Source organism: Microtus oregoni, unplaced genomic scaffold (genome assembly GCF_018167655.1).
Source record: "Microtus oregoni isolate MIOR12 unplaced genomic scaffold, Mior012 000048F_ref0000485, whole genome shotgun sequence".
NCBI lineage: Eukaryota > Metazoa > Chordata > Mammalia > Rodentia > Cricetidae > Microtus > Microtus oregoni.
The window spans coordinates 17,824,591-17,844,975 of record NW_024543222.1 but is presented as its reverse complement, the minus strand read 5'-3'; the positions used below and the strand labels follow the sequence as shown (position 1 = coordinate 17,844,975).

Below are 20,385 nucleotides of genomic sequence, written 5' to 3'. Positions count from 1 at the left end.
CAAATGGCCCAGGTGATCCAACATCTCCAAATGCCCATCTTACAGTCTCCTCAGAATTCTGTATCCAGAGCAGCTTCAGGATGCTGAGATGATCCAGACCTACAGAAACTGCATCCAAGATTAACCATTAATCCTAAATTATCTCAGAGTCCCTCAAAGATTACCAGTGCCCCAGTCAGCAGGAAGTAGTCTGGAGAACTATGCCCACATTCCCCAAAAATGGGTTGTCAATATTTATTATCATTTTAAGTGAGGTCGGGTACAGTTGTTATTGGTAATGGTCAGAAAAAAAGCTAAACAAAGGAAATGAAATTCAGGGATCTCATTCTAAAAAGAAAAGGGAGGGGGACATAGAAATGATAGGATAAAAGGGTAGATTATTGAATTTTATTAGTAACCCAAAAAATAACCATAAATCTTATATATTTTACATTGATATAGATTTTGGTTTATTGATACAAATTTAAAGTTAATTTTATTATACTGTATGTATATGTCTACTCTTGTTTAGGGTTGTAGTTTATTCAGCTCATTTAAAAATTGAATATATAATTAAAAATATAGATTAATAGTCATATATAATAGTCAAATTTATAGTCATGTTAGATATGTTTTCAAGGTCATACAAAAATATATTTCAGAGGGCTAGAGAGATAGCTCAGTGGTTAAGAGCACTGACTGCTTTTCCAGAGGTCCTGAGTTCAATTCTCAGCAACCACATGGTTACTTGCCACCACCTGTAATGAGATCTGGCACCCTCTTCTGGCCTGCAGGCATATATGCAGACAGAACACTGTATACATAATAAATAAATATTAAAAAATGGGCTGGAGAGATAGCTCAGTGGTTAAGAATGCATATCATTTAAATATATATATATATATATATATATATATATATATTTCAGATAGGCAGGTAATCTTCAAACACTTCAAAGACCTACAGAATATGACATTTAGTATGTTTAATAACCTAAGGTTTTTCATGACATTGAGACACATCTGCTTCTGGAAGCACCAATCAACTTCAGAGAAGATAATGGGCATTGAAGAAACTCTATATGAAGTTTGTTTTTTTATGGCAAAAGCTAGCCATATGGGCAAAGAAACTGCCTTTCCCTGAATTGCTGACAGTTACTTTCCAAACTGGACCAATTGGACAGAAGGAAAGCAACTGCTGAGCTTTGCCAAGATATGGTAGGACAGCCCTTCAAAGTTCCCTGTTCACAGAAAAGTCTGTCAGATAAGCTAAACCTTAGACCAGAGCCAGATGGCACAACATTACAAAAGAACTTTGGGTGACTGTCCAGGCAGCTTGAGGTCCCTGTCACTTAGTAACATTTCACCCTTCTAGGGTCTTTGATGGAGTGGAAGACTAGATAGTTATAGTTTCCTTTAGTTATGATAAAAGATAAATTAGGTACAAAACTTTGAACACACCAAGATAAGATAGATAATAGAATATTTTTCTCTAATTTTGTCAAATTCAAATAGACTGGATATTGTAACTATAATTCTTAATAACTGTTTTTGTTGTATATAATCTTACTTTGTTAAAGTCAAAACCTTCCTTTTTAATTAGACAAACAGGGAAATGCTGTATACTGTAAAAATTTGTCACTTGAACTGATTTAATAGAATGCTGATTGGTCAGTAGATAGGCAGGAAGTAGAGGTAGGGTGACAAAAATGAGAATTCTGGAAACAGGAAGGGTGGAGAGTTGTGGGCAAATGCAGAGAAGCAAGATGAGAATGATATACTGAGAAAAGGTATCAAGCCACGTGGCAAAGCACAGATAGAAATATGGGTTAATTTAAGAATAAGAGTTAGCTAGTAACAAGCCTGAGCTACCAACTGACATTTATAAGTAATATTAAGCCCCCAGTCAATTATTTGGGAAGTGGCTGTGGGGTATTTGAGATCAGGTGGAGGGTAAGAAACATCTGATTTCACATGCTGATCCCAAAATAGCCAGTCAGCCTAGCAATTGCTCTGGGATCAGGGAGAGATAAGCTGTGCCCCTGAAGAGATGTTTCATGGTTAAGAGCATGTACTGCTCTCACAGAGGACCCACATTTGATTCCTAGCACCCACACTGAGAGGCTTTTAACACCTGTGACTCCAGCTCCAGGGGACCCAGTGCCTCTGGGGGCACCTGCACACACAGGCACATACCCACACATAGATACATAAAACTCAAAACAAATCTTAAGAAAACAAAATAAACTGGAAACCCATAGAGCAAGAGAGATGCTCAGCATCAATTTCCGGCCTCCACACACATGTGCACACTCACAAAAGCAGGTCACGTGTGCACTCGTGAACATAGACTCATATACACTGCACACACCTTCAAGAAAATAAAGGGAGAGAAGTGGTAAACATCTTTACTTTTTTTTTTCTGGTGAACAGCTGGACTCAGTTGGTGATCCCGTTTCGCTGGTATCTCAAGGCCAGACTAACCGCAAGCCTCTGATCAGCTTGTTCACCTGGGCTACACCAGAGTCAGAGAACTCACAGACCATTTGACTTGGGGTATGTTGGCCTTGACAAACACAGTAAACACAGTGAATACAGGTCTTCCTGTCTTCTTTCTCATGGTTGACCCATTGTCAATGGGAACTCCATGATGGTGGAGCAGTGGGCTTTCTTCTCCCAAAAGCTCTTCTGAGGATATTTGGGTTGTCAGAAGAGGGCTGACACAGGGCCTTTCCAGTAATGCATTTCTTGGCCTTCCAAACCTTTTGGCTTTTGCTTTGGCTGAGGTAGGATCTTCTGCTGGGAGCCGAGCAGCCTAGTTTCCAACCAGTATATGATATAAGACCGCTTGTTTGACAGCTCTCCAGATAAGGCAAAGCTAATGGGGACAGTCTCACACTGCAAGGACCAGTGGACTTGGGGTCAGTGCAGAATACTGCTGGGACTGCAGAGCCTACACGCTCTTCTCCCTCATGATACTCTTGGCAGTGTTTTGTTTGTTTGTTTGGTTTTTGATACAGGGTTTCTCTGAGCTCTGTAGTCCAGGCTGGCCTCAGACTCACAGAGATCCACCTGTCTTTGCCTCCTGAGTGCCGGGATTAAAGGCATGTGCCACCATCACTGCCTGGCTTCTTGGCGGTTTTCAGTGCCACTGCGTGAGACAGATGTGGTCATTCCAGAAAACCTCATTTTCCTCAAATATTTTCCCCTAAAATTCTTTGGGAATTGCTGTTTCTCAGGTTTCTTGTCTGGGGATGCCAACTGTCACTCCAGACCCTGGCAACTGTCCTGTTTCAGTGCTGACAGGATTGAGGCAATACAAGTTAATGGCCAATTGAAGTGCAGGCATCTTCCGGCAGGTCACCCCATTTCCTATCACTGCTGAGAAGTATTCCTGGATTCCTCAATTTTCCCAACTCCCCTTCCATCGCACATCCCAAGCAGCATCAACCTATGGCTTGGAGATCCTGTCACACCCTTATCAAAACACTTATACAACAACCCACAAACAAAAAACAAACAAACAAAAAAAACATTTATCTCTGAGCTGGAGAGATGGCTCAGCTGCTCGGGGCACTTGCTGCTCTTCCAGAGGACCCAGGTGTGATTTGCAGCATTCACATGGTGGCTCACAAACATCTGCTTCAGGGACCTATCCACTCCCTCCTGGCCTCCACAAGGGCATCAGGCACAGACCACATGCAGTCATACACGCAGGCAAAAACCCATACACAAATTAAGAATTATGCCATTAAAATTGTCATTTCTATAAACACCTATTTTCATGGGACTGATTTTTGCAAGAACAGACTTCTGCAAGTCATCTTTGAATTTTCAGTCTTGCAACAGTGTGACAGTGAATGTATTTAATAAGTATCAGTGAAGGAAACAGTTGAACTAGGTCTCTGCATAGCCTCCTCCTCTGTAGTTTGGGCATAGTAACTCATAGTAATACATTTCAGGCCAGAGATGGTATTCTGGAATAAGCCGAAGCACGTGGCGATTCTACTGGTAGAGTTCTGTCCCCTGGTTAGGTTCTTTCTGACTGAGTATAGTTTCGTTTAACCTTTTTTGTTTGTTTTTTGATTTTGTTTTTTTTCAAGACAGGATTTCTTTGTGGAGCCCTGGCTGTCCTGGAACTCGCTCTGTAGATCAGGCTGGCCTCAAACTCAAGAGATCTGCCTGCCTCTGCCTCCTGAGTGCTGGGATTAAAGTCGTGTGCCACCACTGCCCACATGTTCTTGTCTTTTAATTGAACACAAAATATACTATCCTCGCAGGGTTGTTGGGAAGTTCGCAACAGGTACTTCATGAAAACCTCTTAGCACAGTGCCTGGCAGAAAACGAACTAAGTTCCTTGTGCTGGCTATTTATTGCCTGCCAACTTGACCCATGAGCCATTTGGGAAGAGGGAACTTCAACTGAGAAAGTGTCCCCTACAAGATTGGCCTGTGCGGCATTTTCTTGATTAATGATGGCCGTAGGAGGACCCAACCTATTGTGGGTGGTGTCACTCTTGGGCAGGTATCTCATGGATGGTATAAGAACAAAGCACGAGGAACACGCCACTGAGCAGCGATGTTCTAAGACTCCTGCTTCCACGTTCCTGTGCCTTCCCCTCAGTGATGGGAGTGGGACCTAAGAGTGGAAGTGGAAATATATCCTTTTCTTTCCAAGTTGCTTTCGGTGACAGTGTCTCATCCCAACAATAGAAACTCTAAGATATCCTTTAAAGACCTTTCTGTGTGCTGGGAGTGGTTGTGCACGCCTTTAATTCCAGCACTTGGAAGGCAGAAGCAGGCGAATCTGAGTTCGAGGCCAGCCTGGTCTACAAGAGCTAGTTCCAAAGCTACAGAGAAACCCTGTCTCGAAAACTAAAAAAAAAAAAATTAAAAAAACTGAGTTCCAGGACAGCCAAAGATACACAGAGAAACCCTGTCTCAAAAAACCAAACCAAACAAACAACAAAGATATTTCTGTGGAAACACGCGAGCAAAGCGTGAAAGCAATGACTGAGGCTGCTGTTCTATGGTCTCCGCACGGCGATGAGTTAGAGACCGTCTTCTGGAATTTGGGTTTTCAGGAAGGGAGGTTAGGAAATGGGAGCGACGGAGGTATTCGGGGCACACGACTCGCTGGGCATCCTGGCTTCACATCCTAACAGTGCTCGCCGAAGCGCAGCAGAAGCGCTGGAATCCCTGGCGAGTGCCGGTCTTCTGAGCTCTCCGTCGCGCGGCTGACCATGTTGCCGGATCTGATAGTAAAAACTCACGCGCCGGCGGTGCGGGGAACCCTGCGACCGCGGATTCACCACGAGACCTCGGCACCCGGCGTCTCCGCGCCGGGCGTGCTGGGAGGTGGAGGTTCCCTCTCCAGGCATGCGCGCTGGGGCCGTGGCCCGGCCCGTCAGGCACTGCGGTAGGCACCTCCGGGTCCAGCAGGACCCTATCCCCAGCATGGCGGCGCCCAGCCAAGTGGCCCCGGCAGTCCTCGGTGAAGTCGATGGCGGGGGTTTTGGCTCCTGGTTGGACGGACGGTTGGAGGCGCTGGGAGTGGACCGAGCCGTTTACGGCGCTTACATCCTTGGTGTCCTGCGGGATGAAGAGGAGGAAGAGAAGCTGGACATCCTGCAAGGTATCCTCTCTGCTTTCCTGGTGAGTAGAGTAGTCCGGGCACATTCCATCAACCTCACCGAGACATGTAGGAACCTCTGGCATACTTCACAGCTCTCTTCGCCCGTTGCTGTCACGAAGCCTTAGTGGGTTTATCGGGAAGAAGCTTACAGTGAGGGGGAAGTGGGTTGGTGCTGCCCAGCCAGATTTTGGGAAGCTTGAAGGTTGCAGGTGCGTGGAGAGGAATGGGATTCCCGTTTTCCTGGCAGCAATGCCTTTGGGTGTGACTGGATAGTGTTCTGAAGCCACTGAGATGTCTGTCAGTTTGATCATAAACGTCAAACAGTTCCATTCCCGTCAGTATGCAGTTTGCTCTTGAGATGTCTGCCCATTAGGGGGTAGTATTAGGCCTGCCCCGTGACAAATGCCACTAGGAAGTTCCCTCTTGGCTCCTGTTTGAGGAATGAGTCTTCAAAAGGTAAGCTGGTAGTGAAGATCCTTTCATGACAAGCAGTATTTGGAAATTCAGTAATTATCGATGGGCGTTGGGTGGGGCAGTGTGATGAGACAGGCTGGAAAAGCAGATGAAGCATTTAGCTTCTTAGAAGCAGATTCATGGACTGGGCGTGGTGGTGCACGCCTTTAATCCCAGCTCTCAGGAGGCAGAGGCAGGCAATCTTGTGATCTATATAGTGAGTTCAGGACAGCCAGAGCACAGAGAAACACTGTCTCAAACATCCAAAAGCAGATTCATGCCACGTATGCCTGGATGCGTGCCTGTTATCCCAGCTCTGGGAAGGACAGCAAGTTGGAGGCCAACTTTGGGCTTACAAAATAAGACCCTATCCGGACAGTGGTGATGTACAACTTTAATCCCAGCACTCAGGAGGCAGAGGCAGGTGGATCTCTGTGAGTTCGAGACCAACCTGGTCTACAGAGTGAGTTCTAGAACAGGCTTCAAAGTTACAGAGAAACCCTCAAAAAACAAAACAAAACAAAAAACAGCAACAAAATGAGACCCTGGGAAAACAAAACAGGCAGACTCACTCATGTAGAAATTTGTACTTCAAAGCCATGTTTATATATCAGGTGGCCAAGATTCCCACTTTTCTAATCTGATCATTTGTGTGGAGTTCATCCCAACGGGGACAACTAATTAGATTGGTTGCATAGATTAGATCCCCTACCTGTGTTGTCTATGACTGACCTACAGTCTTTTCTTTTAATATAATTGCCTCAGGGGCTGGAGAGATGGCTCAGTGAGTAAGAGCACTTGACACTCTTACAAAGGACCTGAGTTCCATTCCCAGCACCCACAGGGTGACTCACAATCATCTGTAATTCTAGTTTCAGGGAACCAGATGCCCTCTTCTGACCTCTATGGGTAACAGGCACGCATGAGGTACACAGAAAGACATGCAGGCAAAACACCTATAATATATAAAATAAAATAAATAAAAATCTAATAAGTGAATAAATACTATCAGCTCTAAAGTAAAATTTGCTGTGTCTTCACTAAGTCCCACAGAAATTGTTGCCCTCACACAAGGTTTAGGGGAGCTCTTGAAAACCTAACTGTTACTATGAGAGTCTCCAGCTCATCAGAGCCTTTCTCTTTGGTGTCTATCCCAATGAGCAGGTTTGGAGAATGGGTTCATCTGTTGTCCTTAAAGTCAATATTCAAAGACACCAAGAATCAAAGGGTGTTGTGAGCATAGATATAAATATGCATGTCCATCCTTTATATAGACAAATAGAAGGCAGAGTTTTTGTTTTCAACCGAAAAGTAATCTTTGGATAAGGGGCTCCTGCTGGAGACACGCCCTAAGTCCAGTCCATTGATGAGAACATGCTGGAAATAAAACACTGCAGCTGTCTCTGCTCCCACTGGCAAGAAACCTTGGTCTATAAATGGAAAAGAGCTAACGCAGCTTGGAGGTTCAGTGGGAATGCAGCACAGTGAGTTCTTTCCCTCGCCCCTGAATTGCAGATTGTAAGATGGAAGAATAAGAGGCAAGGACTTCAGGGTGTTATTTCCAACTGTGAGGTTTGTAAGGGCTCTGGGAATAAGTTGAGTTTGATACTTAGTATTTTCCACAGTGATGGTGATGGAGTCTGTGTCTGTTGCTAAGGAGAAGCAAGTGATTGTTCTAGACTCTTGTTAGAAGAGGCAGCATTATCAAGACACTTAGTTGGTTCTTAGCTTCCTCTGTGTAAACTGCAGAAGACAAAAATCATTTTAATCATGATTCCCCCCCCCCTGCCAAATTCACATCTCATGTCTAATTTTCCCATCGTTTTCTGAAAGCCCACCTGAATGTAAACTGTCTCTGGATAGAATGCCAGGACTTGTAGTGGGCAAGAGTCCTGGGATGAAGCAACCGAGAGCATCCTACGGAGAATATGGCTTCTGAAAAAAGTATTTTACATGCCTGGTTCTGTTTGACTGCTTGTAATGCCAGAGGCCCTTGACTTTTGCAGAAATCTCATTCTTGGAGAAACAAAATGGATTCGCTATTAGGGATTAGGGAGTTTGTTAGCGAGAACTCGAGGTAAGACCAAGGTAGTGTGCAATCAGGAGTGAATAGAAACTTCCCCCACTCTTCCTCATTTTCCTCCCAAGGGCAGCTGTGCTCAATGATTGACTCACGCATCATATATGTATTCTCTTTAATCCACGGGATTACTTTCTCCCTGACACTGCTTGAATGCTCGGGGGAACAAAACAAAAACTGCTGGCATTGTGCAATACTGTTCTAGAAAGAGAAAGGAGAGTCTTTGCCGCTAAGTTGCAGTCCTGTGTTAGTACTATAGGTTATGAGCTAAGACTGATGGAATCTAATCATCCCACAGCATAAGCACAGTCACAGGCCTGGTGAGATCTAGGTCTGAAGGGCGCGTGGGGGGTGGGGGGTATGCTGTAAATGGTCAGGTGTGGAGGGAGATGCTGCAGCTTCAGGTAAGATCATCAGGATGTCATGTTTATGGGAGCTGAAATCTTTGGTGTTCTGACGACAAGTGTGTATTAGTAACCTCAGCACTTGGGAGGTAAGGGGAGGAGGATTGCTACAAGATCAAGGCCAGCCTGCACTACAGAGTGTGACCCTGTCTAAACACTAACAAAACACGTGGGTGTGATGATGCTTGCCTTTGATCCCAGCACTTGGAAGGATGGCAGTAAGAGAATCAAGACTTCATGGCTAACCTCAGCTACTTTTTTTCCCCCCAAGACAGGGTTTCTCTGTAGCTTTGGAGCCTGTCCTGGAACTAGCTCTTGTAGACCAGGTTGGCCTCGAAATCACAGAGATCCGCCTGCCTCTGCCTCCTGAGTGCTAGAATTAAAGGCATGTGCCACCACCACCTGGCTAACCTCAGCTACTTAACAAGCTGGAGGCTAGCCTGGGCTACAAAAACTTAAAAAAAATACAAAACCAATGAAACAAAATAAAGATTTTGGCAAAGGAGACGCACTTCAGCAATCTGTAGCATGGAATGGAAGCTATCATGAATAACAATGTAATAATATATTGTGTGTTTCACAGACTAGATATTGCTTCCCTACAAGAAACTTGTAAGTCGTGAATTAAAAATTTTTTTTAGTTAGATTGATTTAACCATTCCTCAGTATGTACATATCAGGCCAGTGATGTGGGTCAATAGGCAAAGGTGCATTCAGCCAGGCTTGATTCCTGAGACCCATATGGTGGAAGGAGGGAACTGTCTCTCACAGTTGACCTCAGACTCCACAGGAGTCATAGCACATACACACTGTGTTACATGCCACACACGCCATAAACACGTGCACTAAAACAAAAAAACTAATCGTAATATATTCTATCCCAAGAATAGACAATATATACAATTATCAATTTAAAAAACGAAACATTTTCTTCTTTAATAATGAAGAATGAGGACCGGGTGGTGGTGGTGCATGGCATGCCTTTAATCCCACCACTCAGGAGGCAGACGTGGGAGGATCCCTGTGAGTTCAAGGCCAGCCTGGTCTACAGAATTCCAGATCAGGTTCCAAGCTCACAGTGAAACTTGTCCTGGAAAACTAAAAAAAAAAAAAAAGAGGAGAGGGAGCATGAGCAAGGAACTCAGGACCGCGAGGGGAGCACCCACACACTGAGACAATGGGGATGTTCTATCGGGAACTCACCAAGGCCAGCTGGCCTGGGTCTGAAAAAGCCTGGGATAAAACCGGACTAGCTGAACATAGCGGACAATGAGGACTACTGAGAACTCAAGAACAATGGCAATGGGTTTTTGATCCTACTGCACGTATTGGCTTTGGGGGAGCCTAGGCAGTTTGGATGCTCACCTTACTAGACCTGGATAGAGGTGGGTGGTCCTTGGGCTTCCCACAGGTCAGGGAACCCTGATTGCTCTTCGAGCTGATGAGGGAGGGGGACTTGATCGGGGGAGGGGGAGGGAAACGGGAGGCGGTGGCGGAGAGGAGGCAGAAATCCTTAAATAAATAAATAAATAAATTTAAAAAAAAATATAAAGTCAACCTCAAAGTCTGTCAATAAAGGAGTGAATAAATGAGAAGGGCTACCCTAGGTTAGCGGCAGGCAGAGTGCACACTCCGGACCCAGAGAGTGTCAGTTCTGGGACATTTAAGATTACTCGGATGAGTCAGGCATGCGTCTTTAATCCCAGCACTCGGGAGGTAGAGGCAGGCAGATCTCTGAGTTCGAGGCCAACCTAGTCTACAATACAAGAGCTAGTTCCAGGACAGGCTCCAAAGCTACAGAGAAACCCTGTCTCCAAACCAAACCAAACAAAACAAAAACAAAAAAAATTACTGTCATGAGCACACACTTCTGGGGCCTAAGCCGTCCCTGGGTTTCCTCTTGTGTCCAGTGGAGAGAGCAGTGTTCTGCACATGCCTGCCTTGGCTTGCTCGTTGGTTTTGAAGGCTCTTCAGGAAATTAACTGGTGTGCTTTTCCCTTTAGGAAGAAGATTCCCTCCTCGATATATGTAAGGAAATTGTGGAACGATGGTCAGAAACACAAAGTGCCATCACCAAAGTGAAAAAAGAAGGTAGCGTTGGCCTTTCTTTTTAAAAAACATTTACCCTTCTCTGTATCCTGTGGCGCGTGTGTGTGTGTGTGTGTGTGTGTGTGTGTGTGTGTGTGTGTGTGTGTGTGGTCTGTGTGTTCCTGAGGTGTATGAGGGTCAGGACAAGTTTCAGGATTTGGATCCGTCTTTCCGTCTTGTGGGTCGTAAGGATCAAATTCAGGCCGTGAGGATGGCCTCTCCTTACCAAGCCATCTTGCTAGTCTCAGTTACTGTTTTGGATCCAATTCCCAGGGCCTGTTCCTATATAGTTGTTAAGGAGCGAGAGTTTCGTTTTCTTTGAGTACTCACTCTTCCGAAGATAATTTGCAAACACTCAGAAGCTCTCTTTAAGGTTTTACTAACCATGAATTTCCGTTTGTGTCTTTCCAATCCACACTGACCACAGTCATCTTCATTGTGGTGTGGGTGTGTGTTTCTTTCCTTGTGTTTTTGAAACAATGTCTCATTGTATATAGCCCATGTTTGCCTGGAACTTTTTTGGTTTTTTGAGACAGGATTTATCTGTGTACATAACCTTGGCTATCCTAGAACTCACTCTGTAGACCAGACTGACCTTGAGCTCAGAAATCTACCTGCCTCTGCCTGAGATTAAAGGTGTGTGCCACCACTGCCTGGTATGCCTGCAACTCTTTATGTAGCCCCTGCTTGCCTTGAATTGCAAACTCTTTTGCCCCCCCGCCTCCTACGTGCTACAGGTATGCATCACGATCCCTGTATCTTTCTGGTCTTTATTTTCCTCCCATCCTATGCCCCTAGTAGATTTGCATCACACATACAGGGTCAGCTATAGTCTTCCAAACTCAAGTTGACAACAGTCTTAAAAGCCGGAGCCTTCACCCACTGAACCATGGCACTGTCTCATCCACCCTTTTCATATTCTCATTGCATAGCATAATTTATGGTTGAAGTTCTGCTTTATTTGGCTAAATCTTTCACCTTTGAAAATGAAAGAGGAGTCGGGCAGTGATGGTGCACGCTTTTAATCCCAGCACTTGGGAGGCAGAGGCAGGAGGATCTCTGTGAGTTTAAGGCCAACCTGGTCTACAAGAGCTAGTTCCAGGACAGGCTCCAAAGCTACAGAGAAGTCCTGTCTTGAAAAAAACCAAAAAAAAAAAAGATAGAGAGAAATGGGTTTATATGTTCATTAGGTTGATAAATTAGCTACAGAGACACAAAGCATAGAAGCTAAACTTGAGTAGAATCTAATCTAAATCATACACTATTAAGGCCGACTGATCTCTGTGAGTTCAAGGCCAGCCTGGTCTTCAGAGTGAGTTCCAGGACAGCTAAAGCTACACAGAGAAACCCTGTCTCGGGGGAAAAAAATTATACACATTTAGTTCTCGGTCTTGAATATAACAATAGGATTACATGATATACTTGGTTTGGGCCCCAGGTACTTGTGTTTTGTTTTGCCTTTGGTTTGTTGTAATTAAAGGCATGGTATTAAGGGCTGGGGAGATGGCTCAGTGGTCAAGAGCACTGGCTGCTCTAGAGGAGCCGGGTTCAGTTCCCAGCACCCACATGGCAGCTCACAACTGTCTGGAACTCCAGTTCGAGGGAATCCGACACCCTCACACAGGCATACATGCAGGTAAAACACCAATGCACATAAAATAAGTAATATTTTTTAAAAGGCGCGGAATCGAAAGCTGTTTTTTTAAGATCAGTTTCTTTTATTTTACTGTGTTATGTGTGTGGGGGTATGCGCGTGTGAATGGCGGGCCCACAGAGGCATTGGAGCGCCTCAGGCTGCAGCTACAGGGTCTGTTAGACATCTCACGTGGGTGCTGGGAACTACGCTCGCTGGGTCCTCTGCCCTCTTCAGCACTGAGCCATCTCTAGCCCAGGCATTGGCGTTCTTAAAAAAGTTCCTCTAGGGCAGGTGAGGTGGGTCAACAGTAAAAGGTGTCTAGTACACAAACCTGGGGTCCCAAGTTCCATCCCTGGGGCCCCGGAAAGGAGGGAACTGGCTCCCCACAGTCATCCTCTAGACCTCACTGCACACACAACCCCAGTAAGTACACATAATCCAAACCATGTCTGAGAAGCCCTGAAGCCTGGGTAGCTTAGCCCTGTCTCCTGGATGACTTCATGTCCTCAGAGACCAGCACTGACTGGGGGCAGGCTAGTGATTTGGGGGCTTGTCTTCACCTTCTCCTTGTGTCTCCCTCGTCCGCCTCGCAGATGAGGTTCAGGCCATTGCCACCTTGATTGAGAAGCAAGCCCAGATTGTGGTGAAGCCCAGGATGGTTTCAGAAGAGGAGAGGCAGAGGAAAGCCGCCCTGCTGGCCCAGTATGCTGATGTGACAGACGAAGAGGAATATCCTTTCTGGAGGCTCAGCACCATTTCCCGAGGCTCATGCTAAGGATGTTGGACAGTCTGTGTCACCCTAAGAAGTTCCAGCCCCCATCTCTAGCTTAGTTTTCACTTCCAGAATGGCAATGATCCTGGGCCTTTGTGGGCTTAAGAAGTGTTGTTGGGCTGGGCAATGGCGGCCCGCGCGTTTAATCCCAGCACTCTGGAGGCAGAAACAGGTGGATCTCTGTGAGTTCGAGGCCAGCCTGGTGTACAGAATGAGCTCTAGGACAGCCAAGGCCATACAAAGAAACCCTGTGTCAAAAGACAAAACAAAACCAAACCCCAACAACAAAATGATGTTAAAATAGTTGACATGGGACTTATATTTTCAACACATAATTGATATACTCAAGAAAAGTTCAGTGTAAGACAAATAATGCCTGTAATGGACTGTCGGTATTATTCCTAGAGTAGGAAGCTGCTGGGGGTCCTTGCACCTGTGTGACACTGCATTAGTTACTTTTCTCCTGCTGTCACCAAATACAAAGAAGAAACGAGGCAATGGTTATTTTGGCTTACAGTTTGAACTGATGCCCTCCATCAGGAGCAGGTGGCAGCTGGTCACGTTGCAGCCACAGTCAGGAGGCAGAGAGAAATCAGTGTTGCTGTGAACCAGTCTTTGCTTTTATTCAGTCCGGGACTGCAGCCCAGGGAATGGTTGCCTCCAGTGTCACAGACATCCCAGAGGTTTGTGTCCGTGATGACCCCAACTCCTGTCACCTGACAGCCAAGATGACCCATCACGGATACTTTTGTGTACAGTCTAGCACCACACTTCCTTCTTCAAAAAATAGCCTTTTTTGGACATAGAGTCTCATTGTGTAGATCAGGCTAGCCTCAAACTCCCAAAGATCCATCTAACTCCGCCTTCTGCCACTGTGCTTCCGAGGTGTGCGTCACCACACCTGGCTTCCAAAAAAGGCTTTCGAAGTATGAGGTCTCTCTCCTGAAGTTAAAACACAGATTTCTGGTCATTTCCTGAGTTTCTGATCTAAAGTAGGCTCAAGATAAGAGTCCATGGCTGTGGACTTCTTGAAAGTTCCTAGAGGCTCCAAGAGTTACAGTGTTTGTACATATGTGTGCATGCGTGTTCTCATGCAGCCCGGGTGGAATTGAACTCCTGATCTTTGTGCCTCCTCCTTCCGAATGTTGGAACTGTGCTGTCTCAGAGTCTGTCTCACCCCTGCTTTTAGGTAATGTAGGGTCTTCCAGATCACCTGACCTTTCCTTTTAGCCTCTAGGAGTGGGTCTTGTAGAAGCTTGAGACATCTCCCCCCCCAAGTTAGGGTTTTCGGAAATGGCTCTCTGGGGTTTACTTTCACACCTATGACTCCATCCTCACTGCATTCTGCTTGCATCTCTTATCCATGTATGTTGGCTGGTTTTCAAACTCAATTTGGGATGTGTGAGGCCTTTTTTTCAACCTGGTTTTCCTTAATGTCACTCACCGAAGCAGATGAGAAAGATGATCCGGGTACTTCAACAGCAAACATCGGCTCTGACAAATGTATCCTTTTCTTTGTCCATTCCTTGTTTTTCTCCAAGGTCCTTCTGGAGATCAGTTGTCATTTTGCTGTCGCTGCTACAGGTTCCCTCTTATCTCCAAGGATGTCATGTCTTGCCAGTATTGGGAGCCCCATGCCTAGCACAGCCCTGGTTAGTCAACTTACATACACTGTAACACAGAAAACAAGTTAACACATGCTAGGTGCTAGTCTCCAGCTTGCTAGGCTGACTTTGAATTCCTAGTTTCTGGTTCCACCTCCAAGTGTGTCATTAAAAGCATGTGTCACACCTACCAAAGGGGGTGGCGGGATGTTCTGTTTGTGAGATGGGGTCATACTATGTAGTCCTGGCTGGCCTGGAACTCACAGAGATCGGCCTGCCTCTATCTCTTGAGTGCTATGCTTAAAGGAATGCACCACCATGCCTGTTGCTGCGTTTTGGTTTTAGTTTTTGAGACAGTCTCTCTGTGTGGTCTTGGATGGTCTGGAACTCGCTCTGTAGACCAGCCTGGCCATGACCTCTCAGATCTTCCGTCTCTGCCTCCCCAAGTACTGGGATTAAAGTCATGGTCCACCACACTGGATCTCACCTGGCTTGGTTTTTGTTTTTTGAGACAAGAGTTTCTAAACTCAAACTCAAACTAAACTAAACTCAAACTGGCTCTATCAGAGGCTGTTCTTGAATTGCCTTTACCTCTTGTAGGGCTTGAGCCACCACACCTAGCTAGAAGGATTTCCAAGAGAAAAATAAAAGCTAGATTCCCCAGAGCTATTATTGTAGGAGGGGTTGCTTGTTGGTTCCCAGCTGCCCAGCTAGCTTAGATCTGAAATAATCACACAGAAGCTGCATTAATTAAATCTAGCTTCTTATTGGCTAACTCTTACATATTAATTTAACCCATTTTTATTAATCTGTATATTGCAACGTGGCTGTGGCTTACCAGATAAAGTTCCCAGCGTTTATCTCCAGTGGCTCCATGGCTTCTCTCTGACTCCGCCCATCTGTCTCCCAGCATTGTTTAGTCCCCCCCGCCCCCCCCCCCCCCACCTAAGTTCTGCCCTGCTGTAGGTGCAAAGCAGTTTCTTTATTCATTCATGGTCATCACAGCATACAGAGGGAAATCCCACATCACAGAGCTCTGTTGACAGGACTGGGGAGGGGAAATTAAAATGTTTAAATTTTATCTTTACTCTCAAAGGCCTCGTCATTGGAAGGAGAACTCAAGACACTAAGTATTTGAAGCTCAAAATCTGATCAGTATTGAAATGCATGTTGAGGAAGGTCCCCACTAGCAGGTCACTCTGAGATGTTCCTAAGGAGGTAAATTTAGAAATTCACCTCCCAGGTGAGGGCTTATAATGGGCTATCAGATATTGTCTCAGGGGTTCAGTTTTGGTGCGAGCGTTTGACCCCGAGGCCCTGGGTATGCTTAGGTAAGTGCTCTGTTGCTGAGCTCTCTTCTCAGCCTGAGACTTTTGTAGCCTAATCTAGAAAAAGTCATGTTTCAAGAGTATAAAGGAGATTGCCTGGAATGTTTTATCTTTTTAGTGCCTGCATGTATGTATGTGTACCAGGTGTGCGCTTGTTGCCCCCAGAGGCCAAAAGAGTGCATCAGATCCCCTAGAACTGGACTTACAGATGGTTGTGAACCACTTGTGGATTCTGCAGTCCTCTGGAAGAGCAGCCAGTGCTCTTAACTGCTGAGCCATCTCTCCAGTTCTTGATATTTTGTTCTTAAAGTTAAAAGAAGTAAGGAATAAAATTTTTGGCTGTTTTCTCAATTTAAACTTATTTCATGTCTCATAAATTCAATGTTGACAATATAACATGTTTTTCACTTAAACGCTAATCTAGAAAAGGTCAAATTAACAATTCAATAAGAATGAACCTTAATTACTTGAAAGCATTTTAATAGTGCCACATGCATGAGCATTTTCCAGCCAGTGATACTCTCTTTATTGACTTACCCTGGGCTCAGCAGCCATTTGAACTTAGCTTGGAGTGAAATTTTATTTTAAATGAATCAGCGTTATTTGTAAGTATAAACTTTATTTGTATTTTTTAGACCCCCTGTTAATGAAGTACATTTTTATAAAATATTTCAAAGTTCAGGTTTAGTTGTCCAAATGAGATTTTGTTGTTGTTTTGGTTTTTTGAGACAGGGTTTCTCTGTGAAACAGCTCTGACATGAAACTCAGTTTTGTGTGTATTGGTGTTTTGCCATGGGTGTCAGGTTCCCTGGAACTGGAATTATAGACAGTTGTGAGCCACCATATGGTTGCTGGGAATTGAACCTGGGTCCTCTGGAAGAGCAATCTCTGCTCTTAACTACTGAGTCATCTTTCCAGCCCCCATGGAACTCGTTTTGTAGACCAAAGAATCCACCTGCCTCTGCCTCCTGAGTGCTGGGATTAAAGGCATGTGCCACCACCACCCAGCCCAAAGTTTTTTTTTAAATATCCTTCAGGAGTTCCCATCAAACCAAGGATTCTTTTTCCCCCTAACATATGAGTGTTTTGCCTGGACACACACCTCATGTCTAGTGCCCACAGAGGCCAGAAGAGGGCACTAAATCCCCTGAAACTGGAGTTATGTATAGGAATGAGCCACTGTCTGGGCCTGAACCTCTGCCAGAGCAAGTGTTTGTGATCACTGAACCCAAATCAAAGATCCTTTTTTTGTACTAGGAATGCCCCGAGTGCATTTAGGACTCGGTTTGTAGAGAAGGGGCATCCAGACTGAAACTGCAGGATTGTTGCTTGTGGAATGTGTACCTTAATACCTTAACTCACTGATAGTTCTGTTCCGAAACACCAATGTGGAAGATGTTCTCAATGCTCGGAAATTGGAACGAGATTCGCTTCGGGACGAGTCCCAAAGGAAGAAGGAGCAGGACAAGCTGCAGCGGGAGAAGGACAAGCTAGCCAAGCAGGAGCGCAAGGAGAAGGAGAAGAAAAGGACACAGAGAGGGGAACGCAAGCGATAACCTCAGCCCACTCCGTTCCTTCCACCCAGGAATTGATTGTGCGTCTGTCTACTTAAGAGACTGAGACTAATGCATTTCCCAAAACTTCCTAAGGCTTTCCCCCGTGTTTACATGTTCAAAAGGAAAATCACAATCACTTGTAATTACAAAATGTGCCATGTTTTGGTAGTGTGGGCAATCAATTATAGTATCTTTACCAAAGATCTGGAGTTAGGGTAACCTTTCTATTTTAGTACTGAAACCTGTGCCCTTCTGGCTTGTTTTTAAAAAGGTCTTCCCTCACTTTGTATAATTAGCCAGATTCAGAAAGTGAACATCCTGAAGGAAACATGACCATTCCTTCTGAGATTTAAAAAAAAAAAAAAGTGTAAATTGCTCCTGAGGCAATATTTGCCTCAAATGTAGTTTTTTTTATTTGAAATTTAAAATGTAGTGGGTTTTTTATTTGAATTTTAAGTTTGAATTTTAAATTCCGTAGTCTAGGCTGACCTTGAGCGTGAGTTTCTCAGCTTTAGGATTATGGGCATAAGCGGCTACACCTGGCTTGTAGTAGCAGTATTTTATGGCTGAAGCAACTAATGAAGAGCCCTACCTAGATCCAGATTGTATATGACATCAAATAGGAAAGTGGAAGGTGGGTATTTGGGGTGTGATAGATCTAAGAATTTTTTATTTATTTTTTGATGTGGCAACTTGGGCTCAAGTTGTAGCTGTGTTGAGTGCCTACTTCGCATATAAGGCCCTGGGATTGACCCCGATACTGAAGAAAAACTTAACCTATGGGAGAATCAAATATCTTTTAAAATAGAGAGCTACATACTTTTCATATAGTCTGTGGCTTTAAGAAGGATGTGTCAGTTTGGGGTATAAGGTTATCATTGTTAGCTAGATAAATCATGAGTTCCCTTGAATCGCTCTTGATTTTAGTCTTCGTTTATTCTGCAGGCATGTCTAGCCTTTTGACATTGTGGCATGACTTTTTTTAAAACTTGCAAAATATCATGTTTTAAAAGTAAGTTTATGATTTTGCATTAGGCTGAATTTACAGCTATCGTTAGCCACAGGTTGTACACACCTGCAGCATGGGTATTAAGACTTAATAATTCCTGGTTTAGAGAAACTGAAGGAATTACTCCTTTAGAGAGAAACACTGGAAATTTTGCTAACAATAAGATACTTAAGTATGTATAATTGGTGGTTAACAAACTTATGAGTGGAAAAACTGAGAGAGTCAAGGGTGAGCAGAAACTCTCCAATTCTACTTCTGCCACAGCTGCATCCAGCTGTAAACAAGGTCCTTTTTTACTTGACTTTGGGCAACAGCTATCTAAAGCCTCAACAATTTCTCTGATGTGATACAATAGATATTTTATACCGGGGGTTAGAAGACTACCACTCACAGGCCAAGTTTGGTCCAGTCCTTTTTTGTATGGGGCAAACTAAAATGTTTTTTTTTACATTTTTAAAGGGTTAATAAAGACATTCATGATTTGAGACCATATGTGGCCTATAAAACCTAGTAGTTACTAGCATTTGGAGAAAGTCTTCTGACTTGTTTTTGTATCATTAGCTACCTTTGTGCAGAAGAAAAAAAAAACATGGTTAAGGAGATAAAGCTGCCTCTTTATCCTGCAACCATGACACTGCAAAAATAACCACCTTTTCCTTTTTTTAAATAAACTTATTTAAGTCAGAGTCGTCTGCCTTGTTTTTGCCAGCAGCTGGTGGGAAGGTGTGTGTGGTTGGTTCCTTGGGAATGGTCTTGGTCTGGTCAGCTCTGTAGACACTCTGCAAGTGAAACGTCTTCTTCCTTAAATTTGTTTGCAAGTTTCCGGTGAAGTAAAGATTAGCTCAGAGGATTATCATGTTTTTTGGAGCTTGAGTAAATTGGCTTTGAAGTCCTCTGAGGTATTACTGGTCTTCATCCTTTATGTGGTAGCAGTGAGCCACAGCTCTGAAGAGTATGGGAAAGAACCTGTTTTAATTTAGTAATCCTTATTTGGGGTTTCCTTCTAACCTTGATTTTGGCTTCTGAAGGAATCAAGATTATATCCATCCCTTAAGGATATTTATTTCAACTTGCTAGTTTTTTGTTTTGAGACAGGGTTTCTTTGTGTAGCCTTAACTGTCCTAGCTCTATAGACCAGGCTGGCCTCGAACTCAGAGATCCACCTGCTTCCCAAGTGCTGGTGTTAAAGGTATGCACCACCACAACACAGCTAAAAATCAAATTTTTATTCATATGTATATGGGTGTTTTGCCTTCATGAGTATGTGCAGTGTTATTGGAGGCCAGAAGAGGGCATGGGATCCCCTGGGACTGGAAGTGCAGGTGGCTGTGAGTCACTTTGTGAGTGCCGGGAATCAAACCTGGAACTAAATCCTCTAAATCCTTTGAAGAGTGCTCTTAACTGCTGAGCCATCTCTCTGGCCCTCGGTGGGATTTTAATCATAGTATTTCCTCCAAAACTTTTCTATAACCACTTATTTAAATGGAAAGGGTACTGATAGAATGATTAATTTTCTCTTTTGTTGTTTTTGTTTTTTGAGACCGGGTTTCTCTGTGTAGCTTTGGAGCCTGTCCTGGAACTCTTTCTGTAGACCAGGCTGACCCTGAACGCAGAGATCCGTTTGCCTCTGCCTCCCATGTGCTGGGATTAAAAGCGTGCACCACCAAGGTAATTTTCAAATAACTTCATATAAATTGTGTGTCATGTCTTCCTTGATATCTCCATCTAATTAAAAAATATTTTATTCTATGTGTTTATATGTGCTTACTAACACACAGACATAAGTAAATCTTTTAAAGAAAAACAAAGCAAAATAAAAACATGGGCTAGGTCAGTTGAGTGG

The 20,385-nt window shown here is 44.2% G+C and overlaps 1 protein-coding gene across 2 annotated transcripts; it reads left to right on the top strand.

Moving 5' to 3' along the window:
* The first annotated feature begins 5,336 nt into the window (after window positions 1-5,336).
* Window positions 5,337-19,228, top strand: Ccdc43 (coiled-coil domain containing 43). 2 transcript variants are annotated; one of them, XM_041635552.1, is made up of 5 exons: window positions 5,337-5,632; window positions 10,553-10,640; window positions 12,867-13,002; window positions 14,490-14,548; window positions 17,346-19,228. In XM_041635552.1, the coding sequence occupies exons 1-5, from the start codon at window positions 5,357-5,359 to the stop codon at window positions 17,531-17,533; spliced, it is 747 nt and encodes a 248-aa protein (XP_041491486.1). In that variant the 5' UTR covers window positions 5,337-5,356; the 3' UTR covers window positions 17,534-19,228. The 2 variants fall into 2 exon arrangements, with proteins under 2 accessions (XP_041491486.1, XP_041491487.1); XM_041635553.1 differs by having other exon boundaries at window positions 5,393-5,612.
* The last annotated feature ends 1,157 nt before the right edge of the window (window positions 19,229-20,385 follow it).